General features: G+C 38.5%; 1 protein-coding gene across 1 annotated transcript in view; it reads left to right on the top strand.

Annotated features, from left to right (window-relative positions):
* Positions 1-4,474: 4,474 nt before the first annotated feature.
* Positions 4,475-19,975, top strand: part of sorcs3a (sortilin related VPS10 domain containing receptor 3a) — a 390,307-nt gene continuing 374,806 nt past the window's right edge. Inside the window, exon 1 of the mRNA XM_057842965.1 lies at positions 4,475-5,220. Coding sequence (XP_057698948.1) covers positions 4,651-5,220 — 570 coding nt within the window. The 5' untranslated portion in view covers positions 4,475-4,650. The remainder of the gene's footprint in view (positions 5,221-19,975) is intronic.

A 19,975-nucleotide genomic window follows, 5' to 3' on the forward strand; every position in this document is an offset into this window, starting at 1 on the left:
ATGTTGGAGCTAAGACCTAGCTCGACAGCGAGCTGAGCTCCGAAATGACGATGTCAGACATCCGTGTTGTTTGACATGACATCAACACTTGCAGAATGAAACTAAAATAAAAATGAAACAAAATCAGTTTCCTCTTCAATAACAGCAATTCAAAATTACATTTATAACTAACTGCTGACACAGCAATAACAATTGACACAAACGATTAGTATGTATCAGTTAGTGTCCGCACATAATCAAAAACAATCACATAAACTCGCCACAGGTCTTCAACCACAATTGAAAATGCACAAAGAACAATACAAAAAGCGTTATATACAGGTGTTGCCCGTTGATGGGGGTGCGAGTGGCCCGGGTCGACGATGGTCCCTTTGTTGGGCTGCGGGAGGAGAGATGTGCTGTGCTGGCTCACCAACCCCCACCACTCATAGTTAGTTAGAGTAGGTGTTTAATGTATTTCTTGTTGTTGCTTGTGCTTTTTCTGTCTCGCTCCCTCTTTTCTACAGTTCCCCCAAAATCCCTTCCTGTTAGCTGCTTTCTCCTAATAAACGAGGTACGTAGAATAATCACAATGGATGTACAGTATGTTGAATGTATGCTCAGATCAATCGGACACGCATATCTCCATGTCATGCAGCTGTACAGGACAGGTTACAAAAAAAAAGAAGAAAAAAAAAAGTAAAAACTCTAATGCACCTCTCTCACTCTGTCACATCAGCCACGCACTGTGTTCAGGTACACCACACAAAGCACACCCGCCACGTTAGAACCTGATTTGTTACATTATTACTGGCACAGTGGTACCTCGACAAACGATCGCTTCGACACACGATCTTTTCGACATCTGACGTAAAATCGCCATTTGTTTCTAAATCCGACGACATGCTCGAAATACGACATGACGAACGCACAGCAGTTTTTCTCATATCATTCTGAAAGGATTTAGTGTAGGTTTTGGGGCTGTGGAACGAATTAATGGAATTATAATGTATTCCTATGGGAAAATCCTGCTCCACATACGACCATTTCGACTTACAAACAGGGTCCTGGAATAAATTAACTTCGTATGTAGAGGTACCACTGTATTGTTATTACTATTATGATATTACTATTCCGATTTTTACTCATAATTTATTTGTTTGCCCCGTGAAATTGCTATTTGCCAGCAGTATTTAGTAAGGATTTAGTTCATAGGTTTTCGGGATGTGGAACAAATAAACAGAAACTATAATGTATTCTTATGGAAAAATCCTGCTCGACATAGGAACATTTCGACTTACAAAGGTCCTGGAACTAATTAACTTTGTATGTAGAGGTACCACTGTAAATATTTTTTTTTTACTCTTTCTATATCCCTGTGAAGAATGGATTCAAAAAAGATTTGTTTGTCAAAGTCTGAGTTGAGGCAATACGTGCCTGATCATATCATTTTATATTCTTTATTTTATAGTTGATATGACAGAAGTGGAAGAATTTAGTGCCCAGATAGCAGACTGACATTAGGCGATGGTTGGGTTAACATTGTTTTATAGTTGATGGAATAATTTTGACAAATAGTTGATTTTTGATTGACCAGGAAATATGATTGAAAAGTCAACGAATTATGGATGAGCGGGAGTTACAGTATGGTCAAAAAATAATTTTAGTGTGGTTGTTAGTCGTGGTGTTCATGGTTGAGCGGGAAGACTGCGTATCACCTCAAATGAACCCCACTGGAAAAACCTCATTCATTACTGGATAGCCATATTTAAAGGTAAGCCTGTTGCTTTTCTTCAGAGCCTTTATCAGGATCGATGTCTTAGAGTAGAATAAACCGCGTTTTTAAAAATTTTTTTTTATCAAAGTTGTATATAAAACAGTTTGCCTGACACAACGTGACAACGTTGCCGAAATTGTAAGAAACTGTATTTGCTGTGACTGGCATACAAGCGAAGATCTACTTAGTCTGGATGTTAGCTAAGTAGAATATAGTTCAGACAAATGTAATTCTTTTTCCAATTAAAGCACTAATATCACTAGATATGACACAATCGAGCCAAGTATAAAATAATTTATTGAACACCAAGACAGTGCGGTCATTTTTCCATCATTGCTAGATAACTCGTTAGCTCCGTTCCCATATGTAGCCCTAATTTGGTTATAGATTATTTGAGAAACTCACTTCACCACAAAATAATGAAGTATGTCATACTAACCCAAGATAAGTGCTTGAATTCCTTGATATGAATTCATTTCTTTTTTTTATTTATACTCACTCAAGAGGCAGATCGGGATGGACTGGTCACAATATGCATTTGCTGCTGTTGTGCAGAAGTGGCTACCCAGATAGCAGACCGACATTGAATAAACATTGATTTTCCATCAAAATCGTCAGTATGGTTGACATCAACATTTTCAACGTCAAGTGACGTTAAAACAACGTTGTTCTATGGTATGTCAGGCGATGGTTGGGTTAACATTGTTTTATTGTTGATAAACTAATGTTGACAAATACTTTATTTATGATTGACCAGGAAATATGATTGAAAAGTCATTGAATTATGGATGAGCGGGCGTTTTGGTCGAAAACATTGATTCAGCATTGTTCCAATATTATTAATAATCGAAACGACGTTTAGGTTTTGTAAGGATTTGAACGTTGAAACAACATACATTGAGGGTGCAAAAGTGACGTGGATTCAACGATATAAGATCGACAGCGGAATGTTGATCCAACATCTTTTCAACGTCGGTCTGCTATCTGGGTATGCTATGCCCCAGACCGCGCTGGTGGCAAAGTTCGCAGCAAAGCTCGTCCGACTAAGGAGGAGACTTAAATTTAAATTGAGAGCGTTAATGAAGTGTCCAGTTGTTGTGATTCTATTAAAAATAATTTGAAATCTAGCCAAGTTTTAATTTTTATTATTTATTTATTCATTATAAAATTATTTATTTGATATATGGCGGAAAACAGACAACGCTGAAAAAGTAGTTTCTGCTCTTGCACACCTCTTTAAAATAAACTGCTTTACTTTAAGCCAAAAGAACTGCTGTGTTTGATAGAACCATATGTCTATATGCTACAATAGCCGATTCATGGTTCATTAAGCCCCCGAACTATCTTTAATTTATCTGTTTTACACTGGGAAGCCCCATTTACAGACGTCGCACAACTGCTTTTGTTTCAACTCAGCCATAAAAAGAAGCCTAGTAATCATATTTATTATTTGAAATGTCTGTCATTTTTATCTTAGAATCATTAAATGATGTTTCTTATTCAGTAAAAAAAACAAACAAAAAAAAACTTTAAAATATTATTCACTCGCATATTTTAAACTTTTAAACAAATTACGTCACAATGAAAAAAATGGTGTCTGTAAAAAGGCCATGGATATCTATCTCATAACCATCCCTTAAATGTATTTTTTTTGTGTTACTGTCGCATTTTCCCCGATATGTTAGATGATAATCAATCCAAACAAAGAAAAGTTGAAAAAAAAAAAAGCGTTTAAAAGGGTAAATATATGAAAAAGAAAATCTCGGCCACTCCTTGATGTCTGCAATTTCTGCATCGCGACCCTGTTATATGGTACACAAGAAAGCCTGCCCATCTCATCAGACCAAAGGACATGGTTCCAGTAATCCATGTGCTTTGTTGACATGTCTTCAGCAAACTGTTTGCGGGCTTTCTTGTGTACGGTCTTCAGAAGAAGCTTCCTCCTGGGGTGACAGCCATGCACACTAATTTGATATAGAGTGTGGCGTATGGTCTGAGCACTAACAGGCTGACCCCCCACCTCTTCAATCTCTGCAGCAATACTGACAGCACTCCTGTAACGAGTCACATGACATTTTGGAGGGAAAATGACAAGCAGTACTCAATTTGGAACTTTTAGGGATGTACGTAGTTTCTAAGTGGTGTACTCACTTTTGTTGCCAGGGGTTAATAGCTATATTTAGAGTTATTTTGAGGGGAAAATACATTAAGTATTATATGAGCTGCACACAGACTACTTTTCATTGTGTCAAAGTGTCATTTTGTCAGTGTTGTCCCATGAAAAGATATACTTAAATATCTGCAGAAATGTGAGGGGTGTACTCACTTTTGTGATACACTGTATCTGGGATGGATTCAAAAAGATTTGTTTGTCAAAGCCTGAGTTGAGGCAATGGGTGTCTGATTATATCATTTTATATTCTTTATTTTATAGTTGATAGGACAGAAGTGGAAGATGAGTTTAGTTCCATATAAGCAAAAATAACAACAGTTGATAAAGGATTGGTACAATTAATAATGTTACAAGGTGGTATATAATTATTATATTTGGTGAAATTGAAATCCCTATCATCGCATATGGCTATGTTGGTCAGATCTCTTGGGGGAGGTGGGGTTGGGGGGGGGGCAGTACCATGGACAGTCACTCCCTTCCTTCCCTCCTCGGTCTCTTCCGGGCGCGCACTAGGCAGCTGGCTGCGTTACAGCTCCTCCCTCCAATGTGTGGCTTTCCTCACCAAAGAACCTTGGACGTGAACAGTTTCGCTGAAGAGCACCATCCCCTTTGAAATAACCAGACTGACAAGCCAGGCTTCAGTTATTCTATATCAACCTGAGAGAAAGAAGTTGAGATTTTGGACTCCGGAGCTCCATCCTCTCTTAAATCTCTTTCAGCGATGGAGACCTGGACTGTCTGCAGCCCGGGCTTGTACTTCGCTCTGGGTGCGTGGCTCATGATAGTCACTCACACCTTCCAAAACACTAAAGCGGAGATAAGTTGCGCATCTTGTCCGTCTCCAGTTCAACTTCCCGCCGGCGAACTGCGCGCTAAACCAACAGATGGAATGAGCGCCATCAAAAATATCAAAGTGGAGTTTAGAGAATTCGGGTTACAAAATGAAGAACAGGACAACAACCAAGATGATGCACCTGACTTTGGGAAAGACGCTGCTATCGGGAAACCTGATTTTGGTGATGGAGCTGCGCTACTGAGAGGGAAAAGAAACAGCCCTGAGTTTGCCGAGTTTATTGAGATTGGGCTGCCAGGCCAAGCTGACCTGAATTCGGGTACCTCAAGTGAACGGATGCCGGACGGACTCAGGTCCACCGGACTGAGTAGATCGGAGTTAAGAAAGACCAGGAATGGACAACAGGATGAGCACAAGATCACAAGCAGCACTTTCGCCCTGACTGGGGACTCCGCACATAACCACGCTGTGGTCTACTGGTCAGGACAAAACAGCAGCGTAAGTCGAACTTGAATTAATTGCCACATGAAGTCCACAATTTAAACGAACTATTCATTTTGGTCAGCTGTGTGCATGGTTGGCAATTGCAAGATTAGAAAAAACTGAGCTGAATACTTTGGGGTCGGTCATGCGCAGAGTTGGCTGTTAGAAAGAGGTGCAAATGCGCACGACAACATATCAATCCGCCACTATGAATTAAATTCGAGGAGACTCTCACGTAGCAGTTACGCACGAAAAGCTCTCCGTGCAGTGGTAGGGTATCTATTTTCTGAACATTGCCATTTAAGTCCATTTCAGTGCGTGGCTCGAAGGTCACGCACTGTAAGAGCAAGATTTTGTTCCTCTTGATTTATAGCTGAGAGGGAGGAATGGCTATGATCTATTTGCCATATACTAAGGCATGAATCATTCCCATCCAAATTAATTGATTTGGAGGAGGAACTCATAAATGATTGCTTAATCAACCACGAGCCCTTTCATTTATAAGTGGAAGATTTTAGTTTTCCATTCGATTTTTCAGCCTGAATGATTTTGTCTTCTTGATTAGTGATTGCTTAAAAGAGCAGTGGTGAATATAAAAATTAATTATCAAGTTTGGCTCTCTATTCCGAGGACATGGTTTACACTAATCAGTCGAATCACCAAACTAAAGGTTAAATAATTCACTCACTTGCACTACAATGTGAATGCTTTGGCAAAAATGTGTTTATTTTGTATTTTTCAATTTCATTTAATTATACAACATGTAACCTAAAAACACACTCTAAATTATATGTAAATATCTGTGCATTAGAAACTATTACTCTGGATGGCATACTATGTAAGACATCAACATTAAGTGCTAACACTACATACTAAATAATACAACAACACCACCATTAAGACAAGGGCTCTCATAGGACAGGGAATTTGCCACAAAATGAATCAACCACCAGTGTAAAAGATCTTTGTCCTCTTAGCAGTTTTGCACACTTAATGCGTTGTTGTGGTTTCTGCTCATGCTTTATTCCATTTGAAGAAAAAAAGAAAGTCATATTCAAGCTTGTCTGAGCTGATTATAACATGGTGCCTGAACTTGTTTTTTTACCCGCAGTAAAGACTGAGGCGATGTGAGTGGAACATGTTTTTGTGCACATGTATGCGTGTTTGAGTGAGTGTCTGCTGCCCACTGATCTATGTAAGAGCACAACTGTACTACTGTCCGTAAGCTTATGATCTTTAATTATTATCTTGATCAGACTATTACTTCAAAGTATTTATTTCCCCTAAATGGCAAATGGAAAATAACCCTTGGCTTAAGGATTATCGGCAAGACATGTTACTTAACCTTCATCGCCTTCATAACCTTCATGGTGTGTTGATGAGTGGTGTTAAAAGACAAGGAGATTAACCACGTAGTCCTCTGACTTGTGTCCAACACTAGTTGTTAAAATTAGTGTAAAGGCCTTTTCACACTAGCACAAGCAATGCGCATCGCACCTCCGACAAACCTAATCATTGTGTATGTAGCTTGGTAAGAGGGGGGTGCTCCAACCTAGGGGGGGTCCCCAAATAAAAACATACAGGTCCCCGGGTTACGAACGAGTTGTGTTCCTACGCAGGCAATGTAACCAAAATAATTGCAGTATGAACAGCAACATTTGTAATTTAGAAGCTCTGCAGAGGAGCAGGGCGGAGTGATATCACATCGGTTTTTTGTCACTGCTGACTTTTTTATTTCGTAGCCAGCAGCAAGTGACTGATGCTGCATTCGAGGAAGGTGGGAAGTCAGAGTTTACAACCTCTGATCTGGAAAAATATCATTAGTACGCCTCCACTATTTGATCGCTTAGAAGAAGTCTGGTTTGCTGGAGGTCAAAATGTCTTTTGAAGGCCAAAATAAAAAACAACTTCTCGCGATCAGCCACATTTGCTGTTTACATTCGCTTCGAACATTTTGAAGTCACAAATTGTACCATCCGAGCGGGAGATGTCCGACTTCCAACCTTCCTCGAATGCAGCGTGAGCACAAGTGACCAAGCCACTCCTCTCTATTGTGGTCGTATTACGCATGTAAAAAAATAATAATCCAGCAGAATAAAATGAATTATGTCAGTTTTTTGTGACTTTGTTTTGGCCCCATGGGTGTTTGGAACAGTGATATGCATTTTGAATTTATTGGATCTGTTCGTCGATCCAATTGTTTTTTTTTTTGTTTTTTGTTATTGGCATGCTAAATTGGTCACATTAACTCGCGCTAGCTTAGCCACTCCGGAGCCCTGAAACTAACAAATAACTTGCAAACGAAACTGAATTTTTTAAAATCAACTCCACCAACTAACTAAACCCCTGCTAACTCGAAGATTAAGCCTATTGTCAAAAATCTTGAACTTTCACTTTCTCAAAATATTTATCCAATAAGTCCAAAAGTATTGCAGTTTGTTTAATGATGCACATACACTACCCTCTGGTGACAGCATTGGGTCTGGCTGTACTATCGCCCTGTAGGACTGAGGAGCAGATTCGTCTGACATGGATAAAGAACAAGTTGCGCTCTGGTTTGGCCCACATAAGGCCGTATGTTGTTTCAGCTATTACCGTATTTTTTGGACTATAAATTGCACCTGAGTATAAGTCACACCAGCCAAAAAATGCGCATTGGAGAGGAATAAAACATTTCTAAGTCGCACCGGAGTGTAAGACACATTTTTTGGGGAAATTTATTTAATAAAATCTGACACCAAGAACAGACATGTCATCTTGAAAGGCCACCTAGCTCTTAGCCAACGATTAGCTTTTTTTGTTTTCTTTATTTCAGTAAGAGTAACCTCATTTCGCCCGTCCCTTACCAGTTTCTCGCTAACGCCAAACTTTCTTTCTGCTGCTCGGTGCTGCTTTTCAAATGCATATTCCACTAGTTGCAGCTTGTTATCTGCAGAATGATTTTCTTTTCAGTGTCATTTTGTCCAGCCCTTTTGAGTTGTTTTTATTTGGTTTTATAAGTTACCGTCAATGTTGAAACACTGGCCTTGAGCGCCCTCTTGCGGTTTAGTGTGAAAAAAACATGTGAAATGATTTAATATTGTGTCAATAATTTCACCTATAAGTCGCTCCAGACTATAAGTCGCACCCCTAGCCAAACTATCCGAAAAATCCGGTATATGCATGTGTTCTTGGGCTGAACAATATTGGAAAAAATTAACATTGCAAATTTTTTGGGTGTTTGCGATATATATCGCAATACTGAAACTAGAAGAATTTTCACTTGAACTTGAACAGCTCACTTTTGGAACACTCTTGTTGACTCACTATGACCACATTATCTTCATTAGAGATGTCCCGATCTGATCACTTGATCGCAAATCGGGCCGATCGCGCCATTTTACAGAGGATCAGAATTGGGTGAAAAAGATCTTTTTTTTTTTTTTTTTTTTAATATATTTTTGTTTTTCTGCTTCATGCTCGTAAAGCCTCTCACCCTCCTTCCTGAAAAGCAGTGCGACCAAACTGTTTTTCTTGGTCACAAGTGCAGCTGGTGTTTGGTACTTAAAGATGATTGACAGATTTGTAGCTTTGATCTGGCTATACACGCCTCAGTAGCTCTACGATCAAAGGCACAAAGGTGTTAATCATCGTTAAGCATGGTACACAGTCTGAAGTGTTCTGTGGCAACCCATTCATTGTGTAAGTGAAAGGCAAACAAAACAAACTTTTATCGGTATAGGATCGGGACTCGATTTCGACAAATTCACCAGATCATGTGACTTCGACTCAGACTTCAGTGCAAAAATATGCGATCGGGACATCCCTAGTATTCATATAATACCGTTAAACCAGGTTTAGGGGGATTATCTGTGAATGATTAAGATCGGTGTATATAAAAGAGATCCAGGAAGCCATGCCTCTGCACAATTGCTGCTTTTATGACGAAAAACAAAAGTTTACATTAAAAAAACAAAACAAAACAAAACAATCATACGTCCTGCGATGGGACTATTGCGCATGCACACATTGCGATTGCAATGTACAAACTATATATTTTGCAGGTCTATTGTGTACGTATTTTTAATTAAGTTTAGAGCTACAGTTTGTGAGTGATTTGCTATGAGAATTATAAATAAGTTAGCATTCGTACCATTTAAGCTGGAGGACTTTTGTTAGGCAAATTGGGCTAATTTAATCTAATAAATTTACATTTTGATCAGACTAGATGGACGTTTGAAAACCAATTGTTGTGTGTTAAGTGTTTTATTGTTAAAATGTGTGGCGTTTTGAACATAAGTACATGTACATGTGTGCATTACAGCTTTAGAAATGGTCAAAAATGAAAGAAGTAAAAAGCTTCAAAAACCACAATTGCCTTGTTTGCTATCTATCAAGCTGAACAACTTCATGTTTAGTAAGGACAGAACATATATTAATAAAGTAAAATAAAAATTAAGATACTGTGAGGTACAATGACTTATTGTTTACTGTTTGAAAAAAAAAAAAAAAAAACACGACTGGACACAAAATGTTGACTGAGACTCCAGCTTCGTAAAGTCGAAATCAAGTAAGTCGAGTATGTGGAAATCCGGGGACTACCTGTATTCTGTTACATAGAGGCAATGCTCTGATGTCAGAAAGCGCTTCCAACGGGAGAGCGACTGGCTGCGGGATGTTGTGCTATTCTGTGTACATATTCACAAGTAATGACACGACTAGTGCTGCAACGATTAATCGATTAACTCGAGTAATTCGGTTCGAAAAAGCTTTGAATCAAATTTTGCTGCTTTGTGGGTTCGTTTATTTAGAGGGGCTTTGTAATGGTTTGTTTTGAAAGTGTTTGAATTTAGTTTTGTTTATTTGGGTGAATACAGTGCCCTCAAGTGGCAATAGTGAATGTGACATAACTCATTTAACATGGCTAAATCCAGCTGCTCCCTGTTAAGACCAATTAAGTTCAATTTTTGTTTGCGCTAATGTTTTTTTAATGCATTCATAATTTAGTTTATAGGTATATTTAGCAATTTTCGTGTGAATATGTGTTTGAATGATTTGTTAAGAGCATTGTAAAAAATTGTTTTAGCATTTTATAGCATTTAAGGTAGCGGACTTTTGCTACGCAGGTTAGCGAGTTGTTCTTTTGCTGTACTTAGATCCTAATTTATTTATTTTTTTATACGGTTTGAGGCTAAGTTCAGGTATTTTAATCTATTTTTAACCTATTGTGAAATGCAAGTGCAATTCTGCATAGTTTTAAGAAACACTCGGGAATTTTATTTTGTACTTGCATTTAATGCTCTTTTGAAAGTGTAGTCTTAACAAGCCTTTGTGTTACATCTCCTAAAATGTATTCTTCAACACATTAAATGTTCCCAATTCGATTACTCGATTATTCGAACTGACCAGTTGATAGATTAATTGATTACTTAAATAATCAATAGCTGCAGCCCTAGACATGACAATAAAAGAAGCCTTGATAAATATGCTTTCGTAGAATTTCCCTAGGTTTGTGACACTCGAAAAAGGACTTTCAAATTCCTCCTTGCTCAACCTAAATTATAGCTCAAAGCAGTTTGGGTTCAACTGTGGGCCTTTAACATTAAACTCATGTTTTTGCCATAACTAGTATAGGTCTTTTTTATGGCTGCTATAGTATCCCCTTCCTCCTTAAAAGCTCAAAGCACTGGCTTTGGACTCAGTGACGAAAAAACCTTCTGTTTACTTCATAAAATGCTGTTACATCACTTCCAAAAAATTGGTAATGCTGGCGAGTGGGTCCCAACTTCTTTTTGTGGTGCTGCTCTTTCACCTTGCTGCCACTAGTGTGAAAAGGCCAGTAGTGGTTGCCTAATAAAGAGGGCTGCCCTAGCCGCAGCTCAGATCAGTCACTTTTTAACAGACTATTTGATTCTTATTTTGCTCTTAATTGCACTGCTGAGACTTTTGTCAACAGAATTGGTTATTTAATTAGACACTTAAAGCCACCCGGGCTATAGTTTTGTTTGTGTGATAATTTAGTCCCTGCGGTTCTGATGAGGGACATGTTCTGCACAACACACACTGTTACCTTTTCCTAACACTCTACTTGCTCTCTTTGTTTTTCACCTATAAGGTAATACCTACACTCCACATTTTCGGTACATATGAGTGTATGAATGACTGTTTGTGTTCTTGTGCCCTGAAATTGGCTGGGAACCAATTCAGGGTTACTGCATCATCTATCGCGATATGGGCTATAATATATCACGATAGCAATATGCCACAATATAATCTACTTTTTCATTATTTTCTAAGACAGTCTTCCTCTCTCACTTTTCTCATTATTATTTCCCATATTTACAAAACAGGTACATGCATGGAGACAATCATATTACTGTAGGGCAGTACTTGTCAAATAGTGGGGAACCCCTTATCTTTGCTGCTGTGTTGTTATGGGCACTGTAAACTAATTTCCCTGAGGGAACTCTCCCATGGGATAAATAAAGTTTATTGAATTGAATTGAATTGAATTGAAGTGGGTGGCAGTAGCACTCTCATTTTCAGAGTGTGCGCAGTATTTTTGAACCAAACAAAAGCTCACAGAAAGAGCAATGGAGATATGAAGCGTTAAGACAAGGAAATATGACAAAGCGTATGTAGTGTTTGGCTTTTGGCTTTGACTTTTAAAAGAGTGGGAGACAAGGAAAGACTAGCCTCTTTACTGTGTCTAAAAATGTTTGCAGCAGGCAGCAGGAAGCCAAATCAATTAAGAAGTCACTTAAACACATTAGACCCCAATCACATTGCTAAGCTACTTCATTTTTTTTTTTTCCGGCGAAAACGTGCCAAATATTGCCAACAATCGTCCCACTTTGTCAGTGTTACGTCAGTAAACCAGCGAGTACTGTTGGCATCATATAAGGTGGCATACCAAGTTGTGCAGTGCAAAATAACCCTACATTATAGCAAAGGAGCTGATACTGCCAGCAGCAAAAATGAAAACTATCTCTCTTTCCAATGACAGTGTCGTTTTTGTTCTATTAATTTTTGATTTTTCAGTCAAATTGTTTGGCATATTGTCCTCATGGTACATCATACCTGATGTACTTGGATAATCAAAAACACAGACACACATCTTATTAAAATTGCTTAATCCATTACACCTCAAACAAGCATCCTTTTTCTATCACAGACACCTAGAGGTAACTTTCGGCAAAGCTGATGTTCTAAACTATGATCAGTAAGTGACTAAGGTGTGCAGGCTTGTACATTTACTCTCTGCCCAACATAACCTCATGATGATATGTAATTTTATATAGTTTTGACGATATACAATGCCTTCCATAATTATTGGCACCCCTGGTTAAGATGTGTTTTTTAGCTTCTAATATATATTTTTTAATTCAAATAATATGCGACCTTAATGGAAAAAAAGAAACATCCAACCTTCAATACAAGTGCATTTATTCAGTGGGGAAAAAATCCCACATAAAGAAATAATTATTTGACATCAAATAATGTGTGTCACAATTATTAGCACCCCTGGTGTTAATACTTTGTCCAACCCCCTTTTGCCAACAAAACAGCACCTGATCTTCTCTTATAATGTTTCACAAGCTTGATTTTGTGTCTGGTGAACCATTTCTGTGTAGATTTGGCCATATGTTTTGGGTCATTCTCTTGCTGAAAGACCCAGTGACGACCCATCTTCAGCTTTCGGGCAGAGGGCAACAGATTTTGATTTAAAATGTCATGGTATTTCAAAGCATTCATGATGCCATGCACCCTAACAAGGTTCCCAGGGCCTTTGGAAGCGAAACAGCCCCACAGCATCACTGACCCACCCCCATACTTCACAGTGGGTATGAGGTGCTTTTCAGCATGCGCATCTTTCGTGGCACGCCAGACCCACTTAGAGTGTTTGTTGCCAAAAAGCTCAATCTTGGTCTCATCTGACCAAAGCACACGGTCTCAGGCTTCAACTGGGACCGCATGCTTTGCTAAACATATGGCCAAATCTACATGGTTCACCAGACACAAAATCAAACTTGTGAAACATTATAGGCAGGGGTGCACATAATTATTTTGCCCAGGTTCTCAGAGGAGGACCTGGAGATGTGACTTGGTCCTCATTGAGCTTGAGAGCCGACACGCCTAATGCGATAAATTTATGACAAGCTTTACTTAGAGCCAATTAACTTTAATTAATTATATTAACAATTAATGCCTGATTAACATCAACTGGCACAACAAAATTGCCATTACTTTGAAGTGAAATGTAAAGAAATAAACATAAACGCACCAATTCAAAATAAAGGGCATTATGTAGCTCCCACATTAACTCCTAGCCTTTTTAAAAGTGGAATGTCCTCCTCATAAGACCTCATTGAACGTGCATGTTTAGCTTTGTAAAATGCGAGCAAAAACACGTTTGTAAGTGCATGGCGCTGTTTTCATTACCTTTATTCCGCCACTTGTCCATAGGGCGACTACGGTGCTGTCAAATTGTGCATCATATTGCCTCTGTAAAGCCCTTTGAGACCTCTGTTGTGATTGTGGGCTATACAAATAAAATTGAATTGAATTGAATTGAATTGACATTGATAGTTTGCTTAATTGCCACATGCTCTCTGTTTTTTCTTGCTTTTCAAAGTTTGGATGGCTGAAATTCTTTGACCCTACATAAAATGCGCTGCTCTTATCGGCGACATTGGGATTCTCACGGCACATTTTGTACCGCATTTCCGTGCGAGCATCATTTACTTCTAGCCACGGTACCTCCTGCAGCCACATTTCAGCAAAAGTCCTTTTTTCGGTAGCTCCGGTGACGTCTCTGTCGTCTGTCTGTCTTTTGACGGGGGTGGGGGAACACGGAAGTAATTACTCAGTGTGGCCTGCCTCTTTGACATTTTGAGAAGTTATTTTCTCGTGTCCGCCGTAAATACAGTGGTCAGCCATCGGTACGCAAAAGCGTATGGAACCCGTTGAGGGCCAGCGCGTTTGTCTACGTCCAGTACGCATGCGCGCATGCGGACCACTTATATGCACTCCTGATTATAGGAGAAGATTAGGTGCTGTTTTGTTGGCAAAAGGGAGTTGTACAAAGTATTAACACCAAGGGTGCTAATAATTGTGACACACATTATTTGATGTCAAATAATTATTTCTTTATGTTGGATTTTTTTCCCCACTGTATAAATGCACTTGTATTGAAGGTTGGATTTTTCTCTTTTTTTCCATTAAGGTCCCATATTATTTGAATAAAAAAAATATTAGAAGCCAAAAAACACATCTTAACCAGGGGTGCCAATAATTATGGAGGGCACTGTATATCATCACATTAGGGCTGCAGCTATCGAATATTTTAGTAATCGAGTAATCGACTAAAAATTATATCGATTAATCGAGTAATCGGAAAAAAAAAAAAAATTTTTTTTTAGGTGAAAAGCAATTATAAATATACATGAGAAAACAAGAATTTCATCAAATATTGAACAATTTTCAGTCAATCAATGTCTTTATTTTCGATGTCCAGTACAATGTTGAAAACAGCCAACCATTGCATCTCAGATGTAACTCGGTTACAAAAAAAGACTAATTTACTGCTTTCACTCCAAAAACTTTTAGATCTTAAAAAAAAAAAAAAAAAAAAAAAATATATATATATATATATATATATATATATATATATATATATATATACATATGTATATGTATTTCTTACCTAAAAATGCCATTACGCTTGATAACACACATCACTTTAAAGTTAAGTGTTTTTCCCACATGTTTCAATTGAATTTCTATTTGTGTCAAGCTATTTTTAAGTTTTAGTAAAGTTTTTTAAGTTTCAGTAAAGTTTTTTAAGTTTAAGTCTAAACTGTAAGTCCTGATAGGATTTTGAGTTTTTGCAGTGTTCAAAATAAATGTATGATACCTGCTGTATTGGAGCACATTAGGGACCAGTGCTACTTGGTGTTTTATCCAGCAATGACCACTGAGCTAAAGTTGACAGTTAGCATTATCAAGTTTACATCCTCATCACTCTACAGTGCTATGTTTTCACTGATTAAATAAAGCCTGTATGTAAGACACGTTAGCCAGGCATCGACAGTGGTCATAATTAATAGAAACCTAACCCTCCGCAGGGCTAGCGTTACGTGAGCGAGTGACAGTAACGTTAAACGTATTTATTAACGCTTAGAAGTCTACTGCTTTAAGATGGCGGGTGTTTACGAACGTCGCTGATTCTGTCATTTCACATCTAGTTCAACATACATGGGATCTGTGAGACGCATCAGACGCTACCTGCTACCAATGTAGCATCATGTGGGCTAGCTTTTAGCAACGTCGGCGTCGTTTGTAGCGGCTGTCGGCTGCAGTAAGTTTATTTTATTTATTTTTTTTATTGCTTCTTCCTCTACGCACGTGACATCAGCGCGTTGTCCAGCATTAAAAGCAGTCCGGGCAAAACGTGATACTTAGAGCTGTCAAAATTAAACGATTACTCGAGGTGAATAAAATTACTCGGATCAGTTTTTAAACTCGAGTTACTCGAGTTGCTCGAGTATTCATTTCAGCTCTACATCACATCGTACATCACTACTGCCCATGATTAGCTGGGATAGGATCCACAACCCATGTGACCTACAGCATGCTAGATGGCTTTTCTGTGTAGTAGAATTGACTCTCTAGCCTGTCACAGGCATCCACAATACTCTATCAACACATCATTCCTATGTTAAATATGTTTAAGATTGAAATGATAAAAAAATATGAGCGGGGTGTGCGCATCTGTGAACTGGCTCGACAAAACTCCGACGACCTGTTCGCCAGTCTTTATCAGTTAAGGTGACAATTATTATTGTGGTACCATCAGCAAAGAGATCGCCAGCTTCGTCAGGTTTTTAATCATTTATTTCAGAACTTGTGCAGCACAACACACCTAACGTCTCCGTAGTTGACGCCAGCAACAACAGAACGTTAAAAGAGAAAGTAAAATCTCAGCTGCACCTTTCTTACTCCGCCACGTCAGTCATGCAGTGCATTCAGGGACAGCACGCAAAACACGTCCGCTACATTAGAACCTGATTCATTACATTATTACAGGTATTATTATTATATGATTATCCTGATTTTTATTCATAATATATTTGTTTTGCTATGTTTAATTGCCATTTGTACCAGCATTAAGGAATTTGTGCAGGTTTTCGGGCGTGGAACGAATTAATGGAATTCTTATGGGAAAATCCTGCTCGACATACGACCATTTCGCCTTACAAACAAGGTCCTGGAACGAATTAACTTCTTATGTAGAGGTACCACTGTATTAAAAATTGTAGGTGTGTGTATTGAGAGTAACAATAAAATTAACAATTTTATTCCTCATAATTGTGTTCATTCATTCATAAAATTCAAATAAATCAGACAATAAAATAAAAACATTGCAATGATGATATCAGTAGTAAAAAATTCAGGGAAGCATTTTTATTTGAAGGTGAAAATGAAATGAACGGTAGGCCATTTATTTATTATTTAAAACAGAAATACAATCACGAGGATTTAAAAAGTGTGATATAGAGGCCTATACAATGAACACCTGAACATGAAATAAATTTAATAAAATAAAAATAAAACTACTGAAATTATTATATCCCTATTCAAAGTTGTGGAGTGTGACATTTGAAAGACTGTTCACCCCCCAAAGGAGTGAGGGGCAGTCACTCATGCAAGCATAGTGGGCATGGTGTCCCAAGTGTCAAACCCAGTGTGGATCTCATTTCTCTTAATTGCAATGCTCTTAGCTCTTCAATTCTCAACACTTCAACGATGACCCTGAAATTGTTCTCATGACACCATTTTAGGGAACATCTTAGTGGTTTTACTTTGCCTCGGCCGAGAGAGGAGCTATAAATGTGAAACCACTGTTGTTTCCTCTGCAGAAGTCTTAGCTCCTTGACCGTGACATATAAAAATGGCCAAGTGATTTTATTGTCAACATGCAGGAGAATGAAAAGCATAATGACCACATGGAAAGTTTGATATGTATACTGTATTCTCTTTTTTTGTAAATGAGGGAGATGATGGGAAAAAATGGATCTTTGTGCTGATGGTTTTTGCTCTATGCAGTGGATGTGAGTGCCACCCTAACTCAGTGGATCAAACACATCCACCAACAATAATGACTCTCCCCCCCAAACTACTTCTGTCATATTACAATGACTATGTTCCAAAATAATAACGACAGCAATAAAAAGAAAGTTTAGAAGAGGATTTCTTCAAAAGGTTCGAGGATGAAATGATTAGCTCATCAGCAAGCTCTGCAGGAGCCTGATAACGATCCTGATTATTTGATTTAGGTGTGTTAAAGGAGGGAGACATGGAAAACTAGCTGGATTGTGGCTCTCGAGGACCGAACTTGCAGACCTCTGGTCTAGACAGTGTTGTTCCTCCCAGTTGTACAGTATAATGCTGGCCAAAAGTATTAGCACCCCTGCAATTCTCTCAGATAATGCTCAATTTCCCCCAGAAAATGATTGCAATTACAAATGCTTTTGTAGTAATATCTTTATTTATTTTGCTTGTAATGAAAAAACGCAAAAGGGAATGAAAAAAAAAAAAAAAAAATCATTGTCATTTTACACAAAACTCAAAAAAATGGGCCGGAAAAACGTATTGGCACCCTCAGCCTTATACTTGGTAGCACAACCTTTAGACAAAATAACTGCGAACAACCGCTTCCAGTATCCATCAATTAGATTCTTACAATGCTCTGCTGGAAGTTTAGACCATTCTTCTTTGACCAACTGCTCCAGGTCTCTGAGATTTGAAGGGTGCCTTCTCCAAAATACCATTTTCAGATCTCTTCACAGGTGTTCTATGGGATTCAGGTCTGGACTCATTGTTGGCCACTTTATAAGTCTCCAGTGCTTTCTCTAAAACCATTTTCTAGTGCTTTTTGAAGTGTGTTTTGTGTGTTTTGGGTCATTGTCCTGTTGGAAGACCCATGACCTCTGCGGGAGACCCAGCTTTCTCACACCTGGCCCTAAATTATGCTGCAAAATTTGTTGGTAGTCTTTAGACTTCACACACGCGCACACGGTCAGGCAGTCCAGTGCCAGAGGCAGCAAAGCAACCCCAAAACATGAGGGAACCTACACCACGTTTGACTGCGGGGGTCGTGTTCTTTTCTTTGAAGGCCTTGTTTTTTACCCCAGTAAACTCTTATGTTGATGCTTTTTCCCAAAAAGCTCTATTTTTGTCTAATTTGCCCAGAGAACATCCTTCCAAAGCGTTTTTGGCTTTCTCAGGTTAGTTTTGGCAACTCCAGCCTGGCTTTTTCATGTTTCTGTCCTCACAATTTTGCTTCTCAAGTCCTCAAACAGTTCTTTCTTTTCTCCATGCTCAATGTGGTACACACAAGGACACAGGACAGAGGTTGAGTCAACTTTAATCCATTTTAACTGGCAGCAAGTGTGATTTAGGTATTGCCACCATCTGTTGGTTAGTAACAGGTGCTGCTAATTACACAAATTAGAGAAGCATCGCATGATTTTTCAAAGGACGCCAATACTTTTGTCTTGACCATTTTTGTAGTTTTGTGTGAAATGATTGATGATTTTTTTTTTTTTTTTCATTCCCTTTTGTGTTTTTTTTCATTGCAAGCAAAATAAATGAAGATATTACTACCAAAGCATCTGTAATTGCAAATATTCATTCATTCATTCTTTCTGGGTGAAATTGATTATTTTCTGAGAGAATTTCAGGGGTGCCAATACTTTTGAGCAGCACTGTAGGTGAATAATGTAAGCAGTCTGAATGTTGTACAGAAGTGCGGAGGAAAAGAGATGTGCAATGTGGCAGCCAGGTAGACATGTCATGTAAGGGATTTGCAGTTTAACAGTCTAATGGCCATGAGAACCAAAATATTTATGAACCTAGTGGTACTGCACCGCACGGTGCAGAACCTCTTACCAGAGGATAGCAGGGTAAACAGTCCATGATGTGGGTGAGAGAGTTCCCTAATAGACATGTGCCGATTATTGGTTTCAAGGTATACCGTATTATGAAAACGTTAGGTTTCAAAATAGCAAATATTTACCGTCATTCCATCTCTTATGTATTAGCTATTTTTTATGTACCAAAAATGCATGGAGAAATCCCTCACTTGCAGCTGTAAGGCTCAACCTTCCCCCACCGGTTGTTGCTCAGTGGAATTGAATCAGCTGAGCAACACAATGGCTGGAGGAGGTGAAACTCCTGAAATTTTTCCCCCGTCGAAGAAAACAAAATCGCTGGTATGGGAATTCTTCGGCTACAGAAAAGTTACAGACGGTCGCGGTTTAGAGGATGAGGGCGCGGGATAAGCCCCGATAATTTTCTGTGCTGTCCTTATCTTTGTTTGCTATTAATTGTGGTTCTACTGTTTAAAATATTAGAAGTTTTGTTTGTGAGATGGTCTTATATTATGTCAATATTTGCTTCATATCTAATTCTCCTGTTTCCGATGCTTTCTTCGCGAGTTCTTTAAATCTAATACCAGTAGTTAAAAATTGGAATATTGAGATCAGATAATAGAGGGGGTAAAGTCCCCAAAGCAGGATCCTTATTTTTTGACCAGGTTACTTTAGTCCTAGTTTTGAAGCAGTTAACTGAAATAAAAATACAGGACCAATAAGGACTTCTTCATTGTAACAATGCATTCCATTACACAACAACCAGAATTAAAATTTTAATAGATAAATAATAGGGGTGTAACGGTACACAAAAATCTCGGTTCGGTACGTACCTCGGTTTTGAGGTCACAGTAAGA

Source organism: Corythoichthys intestinalis, chromosome 8, assembly GCF_030265065.1.
Source record: "Corythoichthys intestinalis isolate RoL2023-P3 chromosome 8, ASM3026506v1, whole genome shotgun sequence".
NCBI lineage: Eukaryota > Metazoa > Chordata > Actinopteri > Syngnathiformes > Syngnathidae > Corythoichthys > Corythoichthys intestinalis.